The 22,256-nt window shown below is 39.6% G+C and overlaps 1 protein-coding gene across 3 annotated transcripts; it reads right to left on the bottom strand.

Annotated features, from left to right (window-relative positions):
- Positions 1–2,545: 2,545 nt before the first annotated feature.
- On the bottom strand, positions 2,546–21,963 carry LOC137244991 (protein lifeguard 1-like). Of its 3 annotated transcripts, none has more exons than XM_067774914.1 (5): positions 21,822–21,963; positions 16,959–17,017; positions 4,377–4,654; positions 4,066–4,314; positions 2,546–3,994 (listed from the first exon to the last, which is right to left on the bottom strand). In XM_067774914.1, the coding sequence occupies exons 2-5, from the start codon at positions 16,960–16,962 to the stop codon at positions 3,635–3,637; spliced, it is 891 nt and encodes a 296-aa protein (XP_067631015.1). In that variant the 5' UTR covers positions 16,963–17,017; positions 21,822–21,963; the 3' UTR covers positions 2,546–3,634. The 3 variants fall into 3 exon arrangements, with proteins under 3 accessions (XP_067631015.1, XP_067631014.1, XP_067631016.1); XM_067774913.1 differs by lacking the exon at positions 16,959–17,017 and adding an exon at positions 16,783–16,904; XM_067774915.1 differs by lacking the exon at positions 16,959–17,017 and having other exon boundaries at positions 21,822–21,937.
- Positions 21,964–22,256: the final 293 nt, after the last annotated feature.

Here is a 22,256-nt window from a genome sequence, read left to right as displayed (position 1 = left end):
TTGTTTTGGTGTGTTAATTGTTTTGTGTTTATTTAACAGACAAACACACAACAACAAATAAACACAAAACAATTAACACACCAAAACAAAAAACCGACAAAGAAGGTCAAACGACTAAAATCACAGATTTCTACCTACCCCAGTCAGCCACACAAATCGATTAGTAAACCACCCTTGGTTCTGAATGAACACACAGCACATACACATAACTAAATATACACAAGCATCAATTTGACAATACCTGCTCATATACCTACGAACTATAAAACAGGACAAACAACAACAGATCAGAACGAAAATCGACACTGATGATGGCACAACGGCGAAACCGGTTTGTCTCAAAACCAAATTTGACAAGGGATGACGGAAAATCGTTCCAATATACATCATTTATCCACCCTGTCGGAAAATCAACCAAACAAAGCTGTATAGGGCTTTCCTGGTATAAGGATCTCTAAAATCCTGTGCATACCTGCGAATGAAAGCTAGATTTCTGTAGGCTTTTGGGAGGGCATAGCAGATATGGTTATTGAAGGTGAAGTTGGAGTCGAAGACAACACATAGGTCAACATATTCGCTGACTGCCGCCAACTGGCCGCCTGAAATGCCATAGGATGAGGAATGGGAGCGGGCTGATTTCGAGAAAGACATGGTGAAGCACTTTTTCACGTTGAGGAAAAGATTGTTTGTACGGCACCTGTCAACCAGGTCGTTTTGCAGAAGGGAGGCATCCGAAGGGGAGTTGATTCTGCGGAAAAGTTTAAAATTGTTAGCATAGAGGAAACTTGAGTTTTTGAGTATATGTTCGGCACCATATAGCAGGACCGGTAGGATAAGTGTATATGCGTTTGGCGAAAGAGGACTTTGCAATTCAATTGCCTATCTAGTCCAAAGTAGCATTTATTGGTTCAGTGCTGATGTTGTTGTTTATGGTAATGCTAGTTCCCAAATAAACGAAGCCTTTTACTATTTCGAAATTATTGCTTCCAAAAGTTGGGTGCTTGCCAACGCGCAAATGCGCTGACTCTTTGTTCGATGACAGCAGGTACTTCGTTTTGTCCTAATTTACCATCAAACCCATATTTTTCACTTCTTTTTCCAGTTTGGAGGGAGTGGAACTTACGGCGCGGGTTCTCAGGCCGATGTTATCAATGTCGTCAGCATACGCGCTTGCACGCTTTTACAAAATATTGTAACAATTTTAGGGAAATTCCGCTTATTCCAAATCTTCTGCTAACGTTCGAATCACTAAACTGTTGAATAAAACACTCCAATATTCTGTATTACAAAATGGTCTTTATTAGACTACTTTGAAAGTACTTCGCAATTAAACTTCACTTCGCAACTGATCGCGTGCTTAAATCAAACTGATTACTGATTCCTCAGCTTTTGCTGCTTTTATACTCTGTGCCCAAATGTCTAGACGTTTCTTCTGCTAGACTTTTCTACTTGGTTACCCGCTATATGCGTCGCGTGTGCTTCTGTAGTTTATAGCCTCTCGCATAGCCATATGCTCGTGTATATGTGAGTACTAATTCAACTGATGACTGTGTCTGCTCCGTGTGTGAGTTATCTCTTCGTTGCCTTGTATGTATGTGGATAAATGATTAATGTGTTTATGTAGCTTGCTTTAGTGTTTTTGTGTTGTGCATTTACTTAGTACCAGCTTAGTGATGTGAATCAGTGATGCTAATATTCGTCACAATATTGTTCCAGAGCGGTTAAGTTCCGCTGCTAGTATAATTTTCTCCAGCTTCAAATTAAAGAAATCTCACGATCTGGGGTTACTCTGTCTGAAACCTCGTTTAGTTTGGAACGGCTGGTAGAGCTCCTTTTTAATTCCGACTAAGCAGATGGTGTTGCTCAGCGTCATTTATACACGCAGCTCCTTTTCGTGCTGTCGAAGGCGGCTTTAAAATCGACGAAGAGGTGATGTGGTTCATCTTTTTTCGCGGGTTTTTACCAATTCAGGTCGATGGTAAATTTAACAGGTCTGAAGCCGTACTGCTAGAGTCCAATCAGCCGATTCACGATGGGCTTTAATCTGGTAATTGCTATTCTTATCTCGTCATACATAATCGGGTGATCAATTCCACCATCATCGATTGCGGTACATCGCTGTCTTCATTTAGGAGAGCAGAACATTGTTATCTCATTATCAAGAGTGCTATCTGTACACCAGTTTTCTTTCTTACAGAACTTTGCTCAAACCTTCTGTGTGACCCCGCATTTTTGGGTAAAATGTGCGGGCGTTATTCCTGGTGACTGCGACGAGATAATGGTCCCAGTCGATGTTAGGTCCTCGGATCGTGCGCGCATCTAAAACACTGGCGGCATGCAGTATTCTAACCCCTCCCTAACCGATTTCTCTATTGCTTGTTTGCATTTTAGGACACTTCTTGGCGAGGTGCTATAAAATAAGGCATTCCACCGGGAAATTTAGTACGAAAATTTCTGTTTTTCACTTCTTTTCTTTCCCGCTTACAGATCATTATGGACGAGATATTTTGTTTAGCTACTTTCATAAAATAAATAACTAACAATGTTATTATGGAATAAATACTTTATTCGTATTAACCAGTTTTGCTGCAATTGCATACATACATTTTTTTTTGTTAATACAATTAGTAACCAATTACATAACATATTTTAGATAACTTGCCAGATGGATGATTTTTGTTTTAGTTTAAGTTTGTTGCAACTCTTTTGAGCTTTTGAGGTATGCAGGCGAATACAATTGTTATATGCCTTTATGAATAAACCCACTTGCCAATTTTCATTTATAAATTGCCTTTTGGAATAGGCAAATAATTTCATATTAGTACATACAATTTTTTGCCTTTATTAATTTCGAGATGATAATTTGAAAGTCTAAAATGTTTCTCCAGATTATTAAATTTAAATACATTTTTATTTTATATTTAATGTCTTTGCATGATGCTCTAACAGAGGTAAACAAAACAAATTACATAGTACATATACATTGAAAGTTTAACAAAACAAAAAAAAAATATCCATTTTTACTATATTGACTTTGTAAATATATATTGCTTACGTACATAAATGCGTACATATGCAGAGTGTTATGTGTGATAGTTTTAACAAGTAACGTTTTGTTGATCTTATTTTTTTGGTTAATATCTCTTCTGGTATTTAACATTATAGCTTCCTGAAAATATGATATAGAATATTATCAAAAATTATTCCGCACAGTATTACTGGCAAAGTAACTGTATTTTTAAATTCATAAAATATGATTAAGTCTTCAAATTATTTAATTTTGGAAAACAATGCAATTGCCGTTAATTAATTACTAGCAGCAAATTAGCATTTATTATTTGAGTTAAATTACATCAAATACAGATGCTCTTAAAGAAAGAAATGATAAATATGCTTAGTTTGTACTAAATAAGCACAATATAAATGTTGAATAAAATACCTATTATATACTTATAGAATATATATAGTAAATACATAGTATAAGCCCAACAAAATGTGTATAAACTTCTTACAAAATTCTAAGTTGACAAAAAAATGGAAAGAAGTTTCAAATGATGCCTTTTTCATTTGCTATTTCTTGACCGCCGCTTTGCGTTACTCTACACCATCAAAGCTTTTTAATACACATTTACTCCTAATCCCTAGAAGCGCCTATTATTGTCAAAATGTACATGAAGATGTTAATAATATCCAAGTATAGATTGAGTGCTGCAAAGATATATTCTTCTGGACTGATTGAATATTTATGGTCTCCGCCCATCATTAATTGAGTGTCATATATTAGATAAATTGAGAAGAGTAAAGCGCCAATAGAAGCATAAACCAAAGTTATTATTTTGCCTTTAATGAATATAGCAGCAATACCAAAAATAAGAAATACCAACATTGCTACAATTAAAACACCACCGCACATTGTAAAATCATATTTAGTTTGTGTAGCAAATAATGTTAGGGCAAGACAAACCATAGCTGTTATGCCCACAGCCAGAAGTACCTAGGAGATGAAAAAGAAATTATTATTTTATTTAAATACACATAAGATTAAAATAAGCGTCAATAACGTACTTCATTCGGTGCATAACGCCCAGCTGATATGCCTAGTAAGAAAGATTCTGCCAGCGTGAATAATCCAAGGAAAATAAAGTTTGTTGGTGTCGTACGGCGTACACTCTCACAGCAAGCCATACAAATCATTGTTACGAGCAAAACAGCCAATGCCACCCAAAAAAGTGCTGGATTATTGTAAGCAACGTCTCTGCTTGGTTTGTGGAATACAAAAAGCGATACAAAACCAAAAGTAACCACCAGTTGACCCTGTAAAAAAAATTTGAATATGCTTTATATTACAATTTTTAACACAGTTATGTTGTAAATACCATGAGTATCATATAAACTTTACGTATGAATCCTTTGCGTATGCTCATATCATCGAATGAAAAATTCTTTGGTTGTCCTTCTGGATCATCGTAAGCGCCGTAACCACTGCTACCACCTGGTGGCACAGCAAAACCTGGTTGTGGTGCATAGCCTCCTGGAGGGTAACCGCCGGCGGGTGGATAGCCACCAGCAGGTGGATAGCCTCCTTGAGGTGGGTAACCACCCTGGGGATAACCGCCCTGTGGCGGATAGCCTCCATAATATTGCTGATTGGGATCTGTGGTAGAGGGAGATATCAAATTGTATTGGATTTTGACTTAAATAATAAAATAAAGTTAGAAAGAAAAACTATTTAAATAAGATTAATTGAAAATGTGATGAAGAGAAAATCTGGATGTGGTATGTATTAAAAATTTAACTATAAATTACAGTAAGTTAGTAGAGCAATTGAAAGAAAAATTACTTAACGAGGTCATCTAACTCACAGCCTAGATCTTCTTTTATGTATGGGATATATTATTACTGAACCGGCCAACATACAACTTCAACTCTTCATAGAGGACCCCTGTAGCAGTTCCAGCTACTCCAAAAGAAATGCTTTGATAATGTGCAATTGGCGGAGCTTAAATAAGTGAAATTGGCGCTTAACTGTTTGAACGATTTTGGCCGTCTAACGCGTCAGTCGCTTGTTGTTGTTGTTGTTGTAGCGATAAGATTTCTCCCCGAAGGCTTTGTTATCGATGTGATGGTCCTTTGTCAGATACAGATCCGGCAAACACAGCACCATTATGGTACTAGCCCGACCATCTCAGGAACGATTTATATGGCCACATTAAACATTCAGGCCATCCCTCTCTCCCCACCCCAAAGTTCCATGAGGAGCTTCTTCGTGTCTCTATCTCGTATCAAATGGAAACACGAAGTGAACTTCTTCTTGTAGCATTCACGAAGGGAACTTTTCTTTCATTCGCACAATATGGCTTAGCCAGCTCATTTTGACAAAACCGTATTACTTACAGGCCCAGTAAGAGAAATTTCAAGTTTTGGTATTAAAAAAAATTTTTTTTTTGATATTTTCGATTTTTGATTTTCAAAATCTGCAAAACTTTCAATGCAAACAAAAAAGAGGACAACGTTGAAAAAAAATGTTTAAGAATAGAATATATCCGAGATGTAAGTGACGTTGTTGTTGTAGCGATAGATGCTCTCCAAAGGTTTTGGGGAGAGATATCGATGTTGATGGCCCTTTGTCGGGTATGGAAAGTTCAATGTGCTTATACGTCAACTGTGCTTATTACAGGAACGTACCGGATCCATATCCGAAAAAAAGACCCACAATATCGATAACAAACCGCAAAACCTTCAAGGAGTTTCTTCATCGTTACAGCAACGAGTAGCTTTACGTTTTGTTCCAGATCCATATCAATTTTAAGTGATATGATCCGTATTCGTCTATCTTTTGTTCCAACGAGGTTTATGATCGATTTATAGGAGAAAAAACTTTGCAAAACAAAACGCAATCGCCCCAGCGGGTTTGGGGGATTAGAATATACCCGCGGTAGGTAGCTCCTCATGGAACTTGGGGATGGGGAGGGAGTGATGGCCCGAAGTTTTAATGTGGCCACATAAATCGTTCCCGAGATGGTCGGGCTAGTACCTTAATGGTGCTGTATTACCGAAGTGTACCGGATCTGTATCCGGCAAAGGAACATAACATCGATAACACTCCCAAAAGCCTTCGGGGAGTAACCTTATCGCTACAACAACAACAACAAAACGCAATCAATAACAAATTCATTATTTAAAAAATGTACATTTCACTATGTACGTATGTGTGAAACCATACATCATTTATATGTACTAAACTGTCAAAAAGTAATAAATATCTTATTTAATGCTAAGACATGACACAATTTTTAGCCAAAGACAACACAAGTATTTGAGGGGAGTTTGGTTAATAAGAGCTGTTTGCAATCAACTAAAAAAATATTTTCATCGCGGTAGAAGATAATTTATATAGTTAAAGTCAGCGTTGTGAAAACAGAAACGTGTTAGATACTTAATCTTGCTGCTTTTATAGGGCTTTAAATGTATGAGCATAAGTGTAACCGGAGGCTGCATTGTATTTGCTTCTCTATATGAATAATAAACAAACTCCTACATTTAAGCCAGTATTACGAATACAGTAGACGCTCACAATTTAGAACGGGATTCAAGGGGTTGTGTAGCGCAATATATAGCTTCTCCAACCCAATTGTCAACCTCACCTTCGAGCGGCGAATCCCGTTTCTCTAACAGACGAGGCTCTGGCGACCCCAAGCTCCTCATGGAACTTGGGGGTGGGGAGGGAGGGATGGCCTGAAGGTTTAATGTGGCCATATAAATCGTTCCCGAGATGGTCGGGCCAGCACCTTAATGGTGCTGTGTTACCGGAGCGTATCGGATCTGTATCCGACAAAGGACCATCACATCGATAACACTCCCCAAAGCCTTCGGGGAGTAACCTAATCGCTACAACAACAACAACAACATCAACAACAACAACAACAATTTAGAACCACTTTGTTTTTAGGGTGATTCTAATTTCTGAAAAATTCTAATTCCTGGATGTTTTTTTATTTGTATAAAACCTTAAAAATTAAGTCAATTTGCATTAAAAAACTACAATGAAATTTTGTCTTATTCAATTTGTTCATATAAATGAAAAAAATTAAGGTAATCCGGTACAATACATCGTCGGTCCAATGCCAAGGAAACGAATGTGCATATTTCATGTGTTGAGAAAAATGCGTAAGACATTGTTAAAAAAGATTAAATTAATAGAGATTTAATTTTGTATTTTTCAACCACTAAGTAATGTTAATTGAAAAATGACTTAAATTTTTTTTCAAACCTCAAAAATATAAAATAACGATTTTTTTTCAAAAAAAATGCACATTCGTTGTTTTGGCTTTGCAAAATTTGACATATATAATATTTCGTTTAAACAAAAATGGCACATTCGTTTCTTTGGCATTGGACCGACAACATAGCACATGTTTTTTTAATAAATGTACATATACGCTAAATCAAAAAAAGACCCAAAAAAACAAAAACTTTAATTACAATAAATCTATTTTTTCATTTAAAATACTGTAACGTAGCAAAATGCTACGTCACAATAACCTACTCACAGCCCTAACATTAAATATATACATACCCTAACACTAAATATATACATACCCTACGTTCGCCTTGCACAGCGAACAACCATCCGCACATAATATGCCATTTAAACATACATACCCTACGATCGCCTTGCACAGCGAACAACCACCCGCACATAGTATGCCAAGTACCAACAGCGAACAATCAAACATACTCAGCACGTGTGGTACTGACTATCTGGCGTGCATTTTTCATTCGCTATCATAACGAGGAGTTATGGATGAGCTGAATTCTCAACCATTTTATACGCTAACTAGTGTGAAATGGCAAACGCCACAACTCACCAAACTTCCAATGGTAGGTATCAAAGGGACCCCAAGGTGAACGGGGAAGACTCCCAGCGAACCCATCGGGCTCATGGATCTCCCCCCCCCCTCACCTATGGGAAACCAACCTTTGCACAACGTCCCACGGGGTAGAAGGGGATACGCTCCCTTTCTACCTTGAAGGACGGATGGGCACGGGTAGTTCCCCCAAGGCGCGTCCAGGACCAGTCCTGGGCTCCACTTGAGGGACATGCCAGGCCGAATACATATTAATACGGGTGGCATTTGTCGCAGACAGTTCACCCAGGGTTGCCGAGGATCATCTCGCTCCCCCGCTCCCTGGGTGATGTGCCGAGCCATATGCAATGGTGGACCTTACTACACCCCTCACGGTCGCTAGGACTCTTGTCCGAGACTCCCTGAGAGGAGTAATGGGTCTACCCAGCAACAAATACGGGTGGCGTTTGGCGCAGACAGTTCACCCAGGGTTGCCGAGGATCATCCCGCTCCCCCGCTCCCTAGGTGAGGTGCCGAGCCATATGCAACGATGGACCTTACTACACCCCTCACGGTCGCTAGGACTCCTGTCCGAGGCTCCCTGAGAGGAGTACTGGGTCTACCGAGCAACAAATGGGGGATGGCAAGAGGCGCGGACAGTCCACTCAGGGTGGCCGAGGAGCATTTCCCTCCCCCGCTTCCTGATTGGGGTGCCGAGCCGAATGCAACGGTGGACTCCACTACCTCGCTCATGGTCGCTAGGACTCTCGTCCGAGGCTCACTGAGAGGGGTACTGAGTCTACCCAGCACCCATGTATACAAATACATCTAGACGTTGGGTAGTATTAATAGAAACTTTATATATACTTTACCTAGGTCAAACCGCGCCCTTCCTGCCCGCCGCAGTCAATCGTTAGCCATAGGAGCACCACCGTAACCCGCCTGAACAAATCCGAGTAAGCTTCCTCTGGGGTAAGATACTTGAGGATTATCACCACCGTTCCCTGAGAACCGCAACCCGTACTGTCGTTTTCCGCCGCTCCTGCGCTATCATCCGTGGCATCTCTCTCTCTATCTCTCTCTCTCTCCATCTCTCTCTGGGATAAAAGGCTGCCATCACCGAAAGGCAAAAGCCGCATCGTGTGTGTGTGCGTGTTCGGAACAAAACAACAACTACTTGTGTTATTAATTGGTAAAGGTTAGTGGGACCTTCGCCTGACCCTGGAGCGGCTGAGCTTACCTCAGCCTTCGACAAAACCCACCTCACAAATGGCGCCCGAGCAGGGACCCATCTCCGGAGAGGAAAGTGTAAAAGCAACAACAAGCACCAGCCTGCCGGGAGATGGGCTACCGAACACGCAACCACAATCAGAGGACAACACCAACCTATTGAATACCGACAGCTTGAACTGGATATATTCGCTGAAGAAAGAGATACTCATCGAGGAGTGCAAGAGATACCGGATATTTGTTAACGGCAGCACTGTCGCCGAGCTACGCATAGCGCTCAGTGCCTACGTCAAGGCAAAACGAAATCGCAAGTCAACTGAAAATCTGCTGAGAGAGGTTGAAGACGAAATCAAGGCAGAAGAGAATAGCCAAATTAAAACCCCCCTCGACCACACTCCCTCCATCCATATGACTACACCGTCTGCAGTTACATAGGCCAATCAACGACCGTCACCACCCCGTACCGAGTTAACCGACGCCGAAGTAATGAATACGGTCCGCCGATGGGATGAACATTTCACGGGTGGAGAAAAGCTTTATGACTTTTTGGAGAGAATTGAGGAGCTGGCCGAGTGCTATAGCATTCCATTGGACAGATTGCTCCCAACCCTGCCAGAGACGTTGCGCGGCAAGGCATTGCAATGGTTCCGTGTACGCAAAGCCGAGATACTCTCGTGGGCACAGTTCCGCACAGCGGCCGAGCAATTCTTCCTACCCAGACGGCATCTACACCAACTAGAGGACGCCATACGCCAGAGGAGACAGCAGGGGCGGGAAAAGGCTAAGGATTACATTCTCGCCATGCAAACCATGATCCGACAACATCCAATTATGTCACGAGAGAACCACCTAGAACGCATTTACGACGGGCTGCGCGTCGAATACCGGTTATTTGCAAAGCGTAGCGAGTTCCGAACCACTGAAGAGCTGATGGAGCTCACCGACGAATTCGAGTTGCTACAATTAGAGGCCACCAGACAAAGCAGACAAACAGCGCATTCTTTATCACCGTTGACCGAAGAATATAGCCGAGAGGAATCCTGTTGGAGATGCAAGGAGCGAGGACATAGGCGCCACCAATGCCGAAAAGCCCGAAGACTATTTTGCTCCAGCTGTGGTCGGGATAACGTTATGTCCAGATAATACAGGTGCGATAAGGCGAGCACCTTGACTCCCGTCAGGCTACGACACTGGAAAATACCACAATCAGCAGCCATCGACGAACAACCGCCGAATGAAAAGATGGATGGCCGTCACTACGTCAAGGTCACCATCGAAGGGTTAAACGTCCGAGCCTTGGTGGACACCGGCGCAACGCTCACCTACGTAGGTGCCACTATACGTAAGCATCTGGAAGGCAAGAAAATAGCATGCGCACCCAGCGTCCGCAACGTACAGCTCGCCGATAGGACGTGCGTTGTTAGTTCGTACACCTACCAAGTAACCATACTCTGTAACAATAAACCGACCCACATGCGAGTGTCCACCCTGCCTAATTTGGCCGAATACATGATTCTAGGCATGGACTTTCTCATGGAAAGGGGGCTCACCCTCACCTTAGATGGAAACTTATTACCGACAGCCACGCCAACCCAGAACACCATAATTGCAAAACTAAGTACCGTGACAGAAGGAAAGCATTTAAGAGCAACTCAAAACGCCGAACTCGCAGTTTTTTTAAACTACCACCAACGGATATTCGGGGGAATAACTGGTCCCAGCAGGGCACCAGAACATGTAATCTCGCTGAAACATGATCGCCCGCTAAAACAGCGATATTACCCACGGAACTCAGCGATGCAACAGTTAATAAATTCTGAAGTCGACGAACATCGAATAACCCACAAATTCACAGCCGCATACGCCCCCCACGAAAACCCGACCGAAAGAGCTAACAGAGTAATAAAGACCATGATAGCGCAGCGCTCAAAAGCCGATCACCGCACCTGGGACAGGGAAATCCCGCAAATCGCTTTCGCTATGAACACAGCACATCCCGAAGCAACCCAAGCATCGGCTGCTGAAATCAACTTTGGAAGAAACATAGCGACAGCCCAGCAAATACGCACCGAAGGCGCCGTCCCCGAAGAATCGCTGACCATATCCCCAACAATAACCGACCTAAGGGAAGAGATCAAAAAGAGTCTGGCTAAAGCAGTCAAGACACAGAAAAAATACTACGATCTGCGCCGTACATCCTGGAAACCACAGGTTGGGGAAAAGGTGATGAAACGAGAGCATCCGCTCTCCTCCGCGGTCAATCAATTTACACAAAAATTAGCACCAAAGTTCTCCGGACCCTATGTGGTAGAAAAATACATATCATCCAATACCGTCCAGCTGAAACACACCGAAGAACATCACAAACGGACCGCGCATACGCATCTACAGGACTTAAAACCCTACGCTGACGAACGCCAACTCACTGCTGAACGAGTAATATCACCACCTAACACAACACGTACATAAATCTGCTCTTATCATTACAGATTACGATGCGTCAGCCAGTCCCACCGGATTCGCCACAAAAGGTAAATGAATGGCCATGGCCACCCAACAAGACGATAATACAGCAGGTACAAATATTTCACGACTTTATTCCAACTTGATGCAAGCAGTACACCCGCTGCTAAGCATAAGCGAGTGCGGAGACAACACAACCGACCGTAAAAAGGTAGCTCGACCCACCGAAACAGAGGCACCGGAAAAGATAAACGAAAATCAAAAAGAGAATAATGAATCCGTATCTTAGGCTCCGAGGCAATCAATTTTTTTTATATTATTTTTTTTTATTTATGTTATTGCATGGTAAAAATTGTAAAAAAAAAAACCATTCCTCAAACCGCATAATATGCCGTTACGACTTTACTGTTAGCTTGAGCAAATCATTGTCACAAATCTTTTTTGTTAACAATTGTAAATATATGTAAGTTGAAAACAATTTTTTTGATGAACGTTAGATATATATCATAAAAATTTACCTCTAAAACTAAGAAAAAAAATATATTGTTCAAATATATACCCATTTTTTTACTACAAAATACCTTTCAAACAAAATGTTCAACTTTATACAAACACTCCTACAAAAGAAAAAAAGGAGACTTACACATGAATTTCAATTAATTAGTATTAAGCTAAAAGAAGAATTTTTTTTTTCATAAACAAAAAAATAATACAATGTACAATTTTTTTTTGCTGATTTATATACAAGTTTAGAAAAAAAAAAATATATATATATAAGTAAATATATGAATAAAGGGAAATACCGGACAACAAACACACACACGTACGTCGGCCGCGCCACCTCATAGGCGGTAAAATATACCGGGACCACTTGGTCCACGGCAGTGCAGGCCGTAAGGCCACAAACTCCCGGATGCCAAAGCTTTGTTTCTTTTTCCCCCGAAGTGGGAGGGGGACTTTAACGTAGCAAAATGCACGTCACAATAACCTACTCACAGCCCTAACATTAAATATATACATACCCTAACACTAAATATATACATACCCTACGTTCGCCTTGCACAGCGAACAACCATCCGCACATAATATGCCATTGAAACATACATACCCTACGATCGCCTTGCACAGCGAACAACCACCCGCACATAGTATGCCAAGTACCAACAGCGAACAATCAAACATACTCAGCACGTGTGGTACTGACTATCTGGCGTACATTTTTCATTCGCTATCATAACGAGGAGTTATGGATGAGCTGAATTCTTAACCATTTTATACGCTAACTAGTATGAAATGGCAAACGCCACAACTCACTGCATACTTCACCCAGGTAAGTGAGGCTAAGACCAAACTTCCAATGGTAGGTATCAAAGGGGCCCCAAGGTGAACGGGGAAGACTCCCAGCGAACCCATCGGGCTCATGGATCTCCCCCCCTCACCTATGCGAAACCAACCTTTGCACGTCCCATGGGGTAGAAGGGGATACGCTCCCTTTCTACCTTGAAGGACGGATGGGCACGGGTAGTTCCCCCAAGGCGCGTCCAGGACCAGTCCTGGGCTCCACTTGAGGGACATGCCAGGCCCAATACATATTAATACGGGTGGCATTTGTCGCGGACAGTTCACCCAGGGTTGCCGAGGATCATCTCGCTCCCCCGCTCCCTGGGTGATGTGCCGAGCCATATGCAATGGTGGACCTTACTACACCCCTCACGGTCGCTAGGACTCTTGTCCGAGGCTCCCTGAGAGGAGTAATGGGTCTACCCAGCAACAAATACGGGTGGCGTTTGGCGCAGACAGTTCACCCAGGGTTGCCGAGGATCATCCCGCTCCCCCGCTCCCTAGGTGAGGTGCCGAGCCATATGCAACGGTGGACCTTACTACACCCCTCACGGTCGCTAGGACTCCTGTTCGAGGCTCCCTGAGAGGAGTACTGGGTCTACCCAGCAACAAATGGGGGATGGCATGAGGCGCGGACAGTCCACTCAGGGTGGCCGAGGAGCATTTCCCTCCCCCGCCTCCTGATTGGGGTGCCGAGCCGAATGCAACGGTGGACTCCACTATCCCGCTCATGGTCGCTAGGACTCTCGTCCGAGGCTCCCTGAGAGGGGTACTGAGTCTACCCAGCACCCATGTATACAAATACATCTATACGTTGGGTAGTATTAATAGAAACTTTATATATACTTCACCTAGGTCAAACCGCGCCCTTCCTGCCCGCCGCAGTCAATCGTTAGCCATAGGAGCACCACCGTAACCCGCCTGAACCAATCCGAGTAAGCTTCCTCTGGGGTAAGATACTTGAGGATTATCACCACCGTTTCCTGAGAAACGCAACCCGTACTGTCATTTTCCGCCGCTCCTGCGCTATCATCCGTGGCATCTCTCTCTCACCATCTCTCTGGGATCAAAGGCTGCCATCATCGAAAGGCAAAAGCCGCATCGTGTGTGTGTGCGTGTTCGGAACAAAACATCAACTACTTGTGTTATTAATTGGTAAAGGTTAGTGGGACCTTCGCCTGACCCTGGAGCGGCTGAGCTTACCTCAGCCTTCGACAAAACCCACCTCACAATACATAAAATGTGGATTGAAATACATACATAAAAAAGCCAAAAATGAATCAAAAACTTATACATTACTCACAAAAGTATTTTGCATGAGAAGAGAATATAGTTCACCCTTGAATTCTTGTATATTTTTAAATTTTTTTGTTTTTTATTTTATAAATTCTTAAATATAAACCTTATTGCTAGATAAATCATATGTTACAACTTCAAAAGAAAAATATGTATTAGTGTAAATGCAATAAAAAGTAAAAAAACATAGAATTCATTGCTCTTAAAGGTATTTTGCTTTTGACTAGGCGGTTTCGAAATATACTAATTTCTATTGATTCAGTATTTTGCGTGGTAATCATTATTTTTGCAAACTGCTTCCAAGCGTCTTGGTATGGATTCAACTAACTTTTGACAAAATTCAATATGTATTTTTTCCCCATTCTTCGAGCAGAATAGCTCTAAAGTCGCTTTTTGATGAAGTCTCATGTTCTCGCACTCTGTCTTCGAGATGGGACGAAAGATTTTGTATGGGGTTGATGTCGGGACTTTGGGGAGGTGTTGGCAGATGCTTTGTGTCGAAAAGTATACACATTTTGACATCGTGAGTTGTATGCTTCGGATCGTTGTCGTGTTGAAATAAAAACTGGTTAGATGGCATACCCATTTTTTCTGCACTAGGATGTAAATTATTTTTAAGAATGGACAAATAACGATGTTTAGCCATCGTCCCATCTATAAACACAAGTTTGCGAACTCCCTGAGCCGACATACAACACCACACCATGAGTGAACCTCCGCCGTGCTTAACTGTAGGTACTTTTGATTTGAAGCAATTCATTTGGCTTCCGCCATACCCTATGACGTCCGTCCGGACTAAAAATATGATACTTGCTTCCATTACTACATATGACGGTTTTCCGTCCGTCCGTTTAGGTTTTATTGATGTTGGCGAATGAAAGCCGCTTTTCTTTATTGATTTTTGAAGTAAGAGATTTTTTCCTTGCTGCATGACGATGAATATTACTGCTTCTCAGGACCCTGCGCACCGTCTTATCAGATATTTGAATTGAAAGGGTTGTCTTTATTCTATAATTAATTTTTGGGGCTGATAAATGTGAGTTTCCGTGATTATCTTTCAACATTTCGCGTTCTACTCTCAGAGTCAGCAAGTGTGGTCTACGAAATCGTGCTAAATTTTCCAAATTGCTGAGTTCTTTACACCGTTTTATTATATTTTGAATCGTTTGACGGCATCAACCGAACATATTGCAAATATATTTCGTACATTTGCCTTAATTATGGAGATCTGAAATAACTTTTTTTCAGCTGCAGTTAGCTTTTTACCCTTTGGCATTTTCGATATGAACACTACGACAATTAAAAATGAAATGAACTCAATTTTAAAAATAAAATTGATTATAATGTCTTTGCGCTTCTAACAATTTCAGCGAAAATAGAAAAAGTAACTTAACTGCGTCCAATAACGGGTTCAAAATCAACAAGCAAAATACTTTTGTGAACACAAATTTTCATTTCTACACACGTTTTTTGTTGTATGCATCTAACGGTACTATTTTTTTGCATGTTGTGTAGCCCATTCCCTTAGACGATGCTCAATAATGCGTATAAGCATTTAAGTTATTATGTTCGGATACTTAGTACATAGAAAATCTGAAATTTGTACATACAAGTAGTTATGCAAAATACTTTTGTGAGTAACTGTAACTAATATTAAGCGATGTGCAATGATTTTTTGTTAGCCTCATGATAGGTATTAGAAACAGCGTTTAAAATTGATGATTTATTCGATTTTATAGAGCTGATTTCGGATGGCCCCACATCCAATTCTAGGGCTATTTGCTACCCTTAATACATTTGTCAAGCTTTTCCAAGATCTGAACTTTGGTTTCCAAGGACAAAGTATTTTTCTTATGTGTATTTGGCATTTCAGCGAATTGCTTCTACTTTTAAACAAACAATGCCCAAAACACGTGCCCGCGTATCGAATTTTACACAAAAATTAACAAAAACTGTACAGAACCGAGCGTAACATGAATAAATTGGGGATTCCCCTTTTTATATCTATGTTACCACAAAAAAACAAAATACGCTCAGAAATTAGAATTTTTGATTCTAATTTCAGAGCGTGTAATGTATTGAAGAAGTTGATTCTACTTTCGGGACATTCTAATTAGTGTAGGTTCTAATTTGTGAGCGACTACTGTATATTCTTAATTAAACAGCTATACAGCCAATGATCGCCGTGGTGTGGTGGTTGCGTGCTCCGCCTACCACACCGAAGGTCCTGTGTTTGCAGTCAGCATAAAACATGTAGCTCCCGTCCGGAAAAGTTTTAAGGAAAAATTAAAAAAAGGAGCATGACGCAAATCGTAAGGGAAACTCTTAAAACTAGACGAAGGTAAATCGCACCGATAATTTTGTTTATTTTATATAGCCACTTTATTTGAATTTAATTTAATATCGGTCTATTCTACAAAAAAAAAAAAAATTATCTACGATGATGTTAACAATGTTTTCGCAGCACAAAACTTAAACTCATCTATATGAAAAAGTGCTTATGTGTCGGAGCTGTCACTTTTGCATGATAACAAAAGCGGTTAACATGCATCAAGCAATAACATACCTAAGTTCTATACAAACAAAACTTAAAAACTTAAATAACCTTGATATGTTGGGCCAGCCTGCCAAGACATTGCTTTCTGAGATAGATTTTAAAAAATACTCTTAAGCCTTGTTTTTTGCTTTATCCACTTTGGTATGGAAATTTTCTTAGAAATTGTTTTACTTCAAGAAAAAAGAAAAAACTTATTAGTTAATTTTTTGCACTGCAGAACTTACCCATTTCGATGTGTGATTTAAAACTGGGTTATGTGGTATGAAAATTTTCCAAAAAATACCTGAAAATTTAGGAAGATATATATGAAATTAATGTAAATCGAATGAATGTATGCAGTGAAACATCCCCTAAAAAAGACAACACTTTTGAAAAGCGCAATGATGCCATCGAATCGAGAAAAAATATATAACGAAATCGTAGCCATATTGCATTCATTCTCTAATTCGAGAGAAAAAATCCTTCACTTCAAGAAAAAATGGGCAGTCAACTGCAGCATCGTGCGCGGACAATTGAGTTTACTGCATGTGTTTGTATGGGGATCGTTAAATAGGTTATTCTTATTTGTTCGAGCCCTGAAGCCAAGTCACATAAGGAGATTTTCATATAGATGTGTTTAACTCAATCTTATGCATTATGAGTAGACTAAACGTATTTTTATGGAGAACGTAGAATGAGCGACACTGGCGCCATCTGATATTGAAAAGTAGCCATCTCTCAAATTTTGTTCCAAGCAAATCATAAAAAGAAGAAGAATTTGACATTTGCTTTGCCTAAGGGTGTTGGCACACTTTGCAAGTGAAATTATTTTTCCCACTGGTTGGTAAATTTTCTTACATTTTTCGCAATTAAAAACTGCAATATAACAATCGATTACGACACAAAATATATTAGCAAGTATTTTTGTTGTATAGGGAGAATGTTTATAACAGTGCTTCGCGAAATTTTGTATGTGAATGGGCAAGTAATGAACTTCAATTGCCAAGTCTGAAGTTCCTTTATATTTACAAACGCAACATCTTGGTTGATTGTGGCGATGTTATTGGAATGCATAAGCTTGTGTTAAACGCATCTATATGAAAAATGTCATTGTGTCACCGCCTTTATATTAGCTTCACTTCTATATATGTGCGACAGTGGCTCACAAAAGTATTTTCCATCCGAACTGATTATAAAAACCTTGTGACTAATTTTATATTTTATTAATAAAAAAAATTTAAAGTTATAGATTAAAACTAGTGATATAAGTTATTTAAATTTCGAAGTAAATTTTCTATTTTCCGCAAACTAAACAAAACATAAAAATCCAATTTCTTTGCCCACAAAAGTATGTCTAAAAAAAACCTAAATACTGTTTAATACTTTGTATGGTAGCTATCGTTTTTGGAAACAGGATCGAAACGATTTGTAATAGATTACACTAGCTTTCTGGAAAACCCTTAGAATTTTTGCCCACTCTTCCATTAAAATGCAGCCCAATTCTAAACAAAAATTCCTTGCGAGTATTCCTTGTAGGTACCTATTATGAATGTGAGTGAGGGAGATTTCTCTGCTATTTCTTAGTTGTTTCACTTGTTAAATTAAAGGGAATGCATCGAAATAATTAAAGTAAATTGGTTCTTTTAAGAAAGAACACTTATTTGTACAAATTTGTGCTAAAATATGTACATTGTACCACAATATTTTTTTATTTTAAGTCGAAGAGTATATCATAATCAACGGAAGAGCTCTTCATATATGTATTTGATGCAGCCATCCAGAAATTGCGTAAGGATTTTTTAAGAAGGGTGTAAATATATTTTGGCATATGACGAAAGACGAATTCAACTCGACTTGGCCGCCAGAAAATTGCTTTGCTGAATGGAAGCGGGCAACTCCATCTGATCTGTGTTATCCCGCCGTCTTCTTCTTCTTATGCTCCTCTGTAGATGTTGCTGTGGCACCAATTATTACTCATTTCAGTGAATACCACATGAAATGCAATACTATGCATTGTTTATATTTGATTTCTTAATTTCAAACAAATTTGCAACAATAATTAAACTTTTCTATTTTTTAAACAAAATGAGAAATGCGCAACGAAATTTCAATTGACAAAAAGCTGACTTCGAAAATTCGAAATTCCTATTCCCCAATTATTGTTCTACCTAGGAGAAAAGAATTGGAGAAATTTTTCCGCGGGAATAAAAAAATCTGCGAGAACAAAATTCCGAGTGAATATTTAGAATTGGGCTGATAGATTTAGGGTCACTTTTCAACGACCAAAAGGACCAAAAATTTTTGACCGGATTTATGTCAGGAGTTTTAGAAGGTGCTGGTAACTGTTTGGTGCTGAAAAGTATACATTTTTTAACATCGTAGGCTGCCGTTGAAGTCCATGTCTTGTTGAAATAGAAACTATTATTTAACATGCCGATTTTTTCGGCACGGGAGTGTAAATTTTCTTTAAAGAGTAGGCAAAATTCTTTTGTGGAACAAGAATCTTCTCGCCTAGCTGTTGCCTTCTTGTAGTAGGGGATAAAAATATCACCTTCTGCTATTGTTAGTAAATATATAGTGATAACTCTCCCCAAAACCTTCCTACCCATCTTAGAACTGAAATATGTCTACCTAGCTTGTGAGATATTCGAAATTTATGCACACATGATATCATGCAAAATACTTTTTTGAGCCACTGTATGTAACTCTTTTATACCAAATAGTACATATAAGGGTATAGGCTATGCTACGGCACCTGTTTCCAAGTGGTACAGATACATATGTTTGTAATTGGTTGGTTTTTAATAAAACAACGTGTTTATGACATACATTTTGTTTCAACTGAGCAAATAAAAAGTATTCATTTCGAAAATTACCACTATTTGTTCTGCTTAGCTCATAATTTGAAAAAAATCACACGAACGGAAGACAATCCAAGTTTAGCATCACTATTGGACACAAATGAAGTACCTAGGTGTAATAATTGATGAGAAACTAAGTTTCACAGAACACATGAATCATTTAGAGAAGAAAATTGCACAGAAAATAGGATTTATGTATCGAACATGTAAGCATATTAGCCAACATCATAAAACATTAGTATATAGATCAATTGTAGAACCACATTTTATTTACTGCCCATGTTGTTGTTGTTGTTGTAGCGATAAGGTTGCTCCCCGAAGGCTTTGGGGAGTGTTATCGATGTGATGGTCCTTTGCCGGATACAAAACCGGTACGCTCCGGTACCATAGCATCATTAAGGTGCTAGCCCGACCATCTCGTGAACGATTTATGTGGCCACATTAAACCTTCAGGCCATTCCCTCCCTCCCTACCCCCAAGTTCCATGAGGAGCTTGGGGTCGCCAGAGCCTCGTCTGTTAGTGAAACAGGATTCGCTGCGGATAGGTGAGGTTGACAATTGGGTTTAGAGAAGCTATATATTGCGCTGGCAACCTGAAAGGTTGCGCTACACAGCCCCTTGAAACTGGTGTTTTAGTCGCCTCTTACGACAGGCATACCTACCGCGGGTATATTCTGGTCCCCTAACCCTCTGGGGGAATTTACTACCCATCAATACTACTAGTAACAAATGATACGTTAATTAATAAGCTCCAAATACAGCAAAACAAAGCAATGCGTTTGATACTAAAATGCTCTTATAGAACATCAAAAAGTATTATGCTTCCTATGTTAAATTGGCTTAGTATTAAGCAATTAATCTGTTATTACTCTTTGAAGTTTATACATTACATAACACAGGGAATGTTACCAAATTATCTGAGTGATAGGATACAGTACAATTATGAGATCCATAACTATGGAACTAGGAGAGTGCCCAAAGTAAGAACCGAGTTCGCAAAAAAGACCTTAGAATACGTAGGCTATAAAATGTATAATGAACTACCAGCAGAGATAAAAGACTGTGAAAACGTTGTTAAGTTTAAAGAAAAACTATTTCTATATTGTAAAAATTTAAATATTTAATACTAGTTAAACAATAAATTTACTCATTTCTTTTTAATGAAATAGTTTTAAGAAACAATTATGAATTTTGTAAATTGTACTATACAATGAATTAGGCTTTTTTGGCCGTAATAAATAAAATAATAATAATAATAAAAATAAATAGGTCACAAGCGATTTCCCGTTAGGGGATGTTCCATTTTATTGATATATGAATATCGCGCAGACATGTTAGAGAATTTGTTTCGCTTGCTACAATGCGTTCTTTCACGTATAACTGATGAAATTTAATCCAATTGTAATGCACTATGGCGGCCACATTGGTGTGATGGTAGTGTGCTCCGCCTACCACACCGTATGCCCTGGGTTCACACCGCGGGCAAAGCAACATGAAAATTTTAGAAATAAGGTTTTTCAAATAGAAGAAAGTTTTTCTAAGCGGGGTCGCCCCTCGATAGTGTTTGGTAAGCGCCCCGGATGTATTTCCGCAATGAAAAGCTCTCAGTGAAAACTCATCTGCCTTACAGATGCCGTTCGGAGTCGGCATAAAACATGTAGGTCCGGTCCGGCCAATTTGTAGGAAAAGCAAGAGGAGCACGACGCAAATTGGAAGAGAAGCTCGGCCTTAGATCTCTTGGGAGATTATCGCGCCATACATTTATTTATTTTTTTTAATGCACGTTTATGACCTACAAAGTGCGGAAATATGGAGCATATGTGTGTTTGTACTACAAGTACTAGAGTAAAAATCTAGGGATTATGTGCTGGCCTCATATTCGAAAGCAAACCAAATCGTCTTACAAAATTCCACACATCTATTGGGACGGGAAAAGCAGCAGCGGCTTGTTTAAACGGGAAATTACTCATTGAGGGTGGAAAAGCGGATTTCATTTCATTAGCAAAAATCTATGTAGTACAATGATTTGTATATACCTAAACCTCTAATTATTTATATTTAATGCTCGTCATTGTTACATTTACATAAATAATCATCTAATCCTAACCGCAAAAACTAGAACATTCGCGCATTTGACGTCTTCAGAAAAAAATTTCCAGCTGCATCTTCAACAAAAATTCACTTTCTTTCTCTCAGCACCAAACAACTCATTTTCTACACCTTATAAATATATTTGCTATGAATTACCTTTTCAATCGCTGTTTTCCCTTTTTAGGCAAAATATTTCACAAAATTTTCACTTTTACTTTTTTCAGCAGCGCGTAAATGCCTATTTGTTTTCGTCGTGATACGATTCATGTAACAACAACCACGGCCGACTTGCATTCACCATTTCAATCAATCAAACAACAAATCACAGCCAACATACCTGTGTTTGTAGCAGTGTTGCATTTAATGAATAAAAATATTTTAAAATTTGTGCGGCCGAAAGGTGAATTTATATCAACGCTTCGGTCGCTTCAAAGCTACAAGTTGTTTTACAGTTATATTGAGGAGCCAAAGCGACAAAGTGTAGGATCGCGACCAAAGAGTAATGGGCGGCTAAAATACACTTGTATTAAGCTGCAGATTTTGGTGCTTTATCGGTAACCGTATAACAGCTGATTCTACCAATCTTATGGG

Source organism: Eurosta solidaginis, chromosome 3, assembly GCF_040869045.1.
Source record: "Eurosta solidaginis isolate ZX-2024a chromosome 3, ASM4086904v1, whole genome shotgun sequence".
Classification (NCBI taxonomy): domain Eukaryota; kingdom Metazoa; phylum Arthropoda; class Insecta; order Diptera; family Tephritidae; genus Eurosta; species Eurosta solidaginis.
Note: the sequence above shows the minus strand (reverse complement) of the source record. Positions and strands in the feature narration are given on the sequence as shown.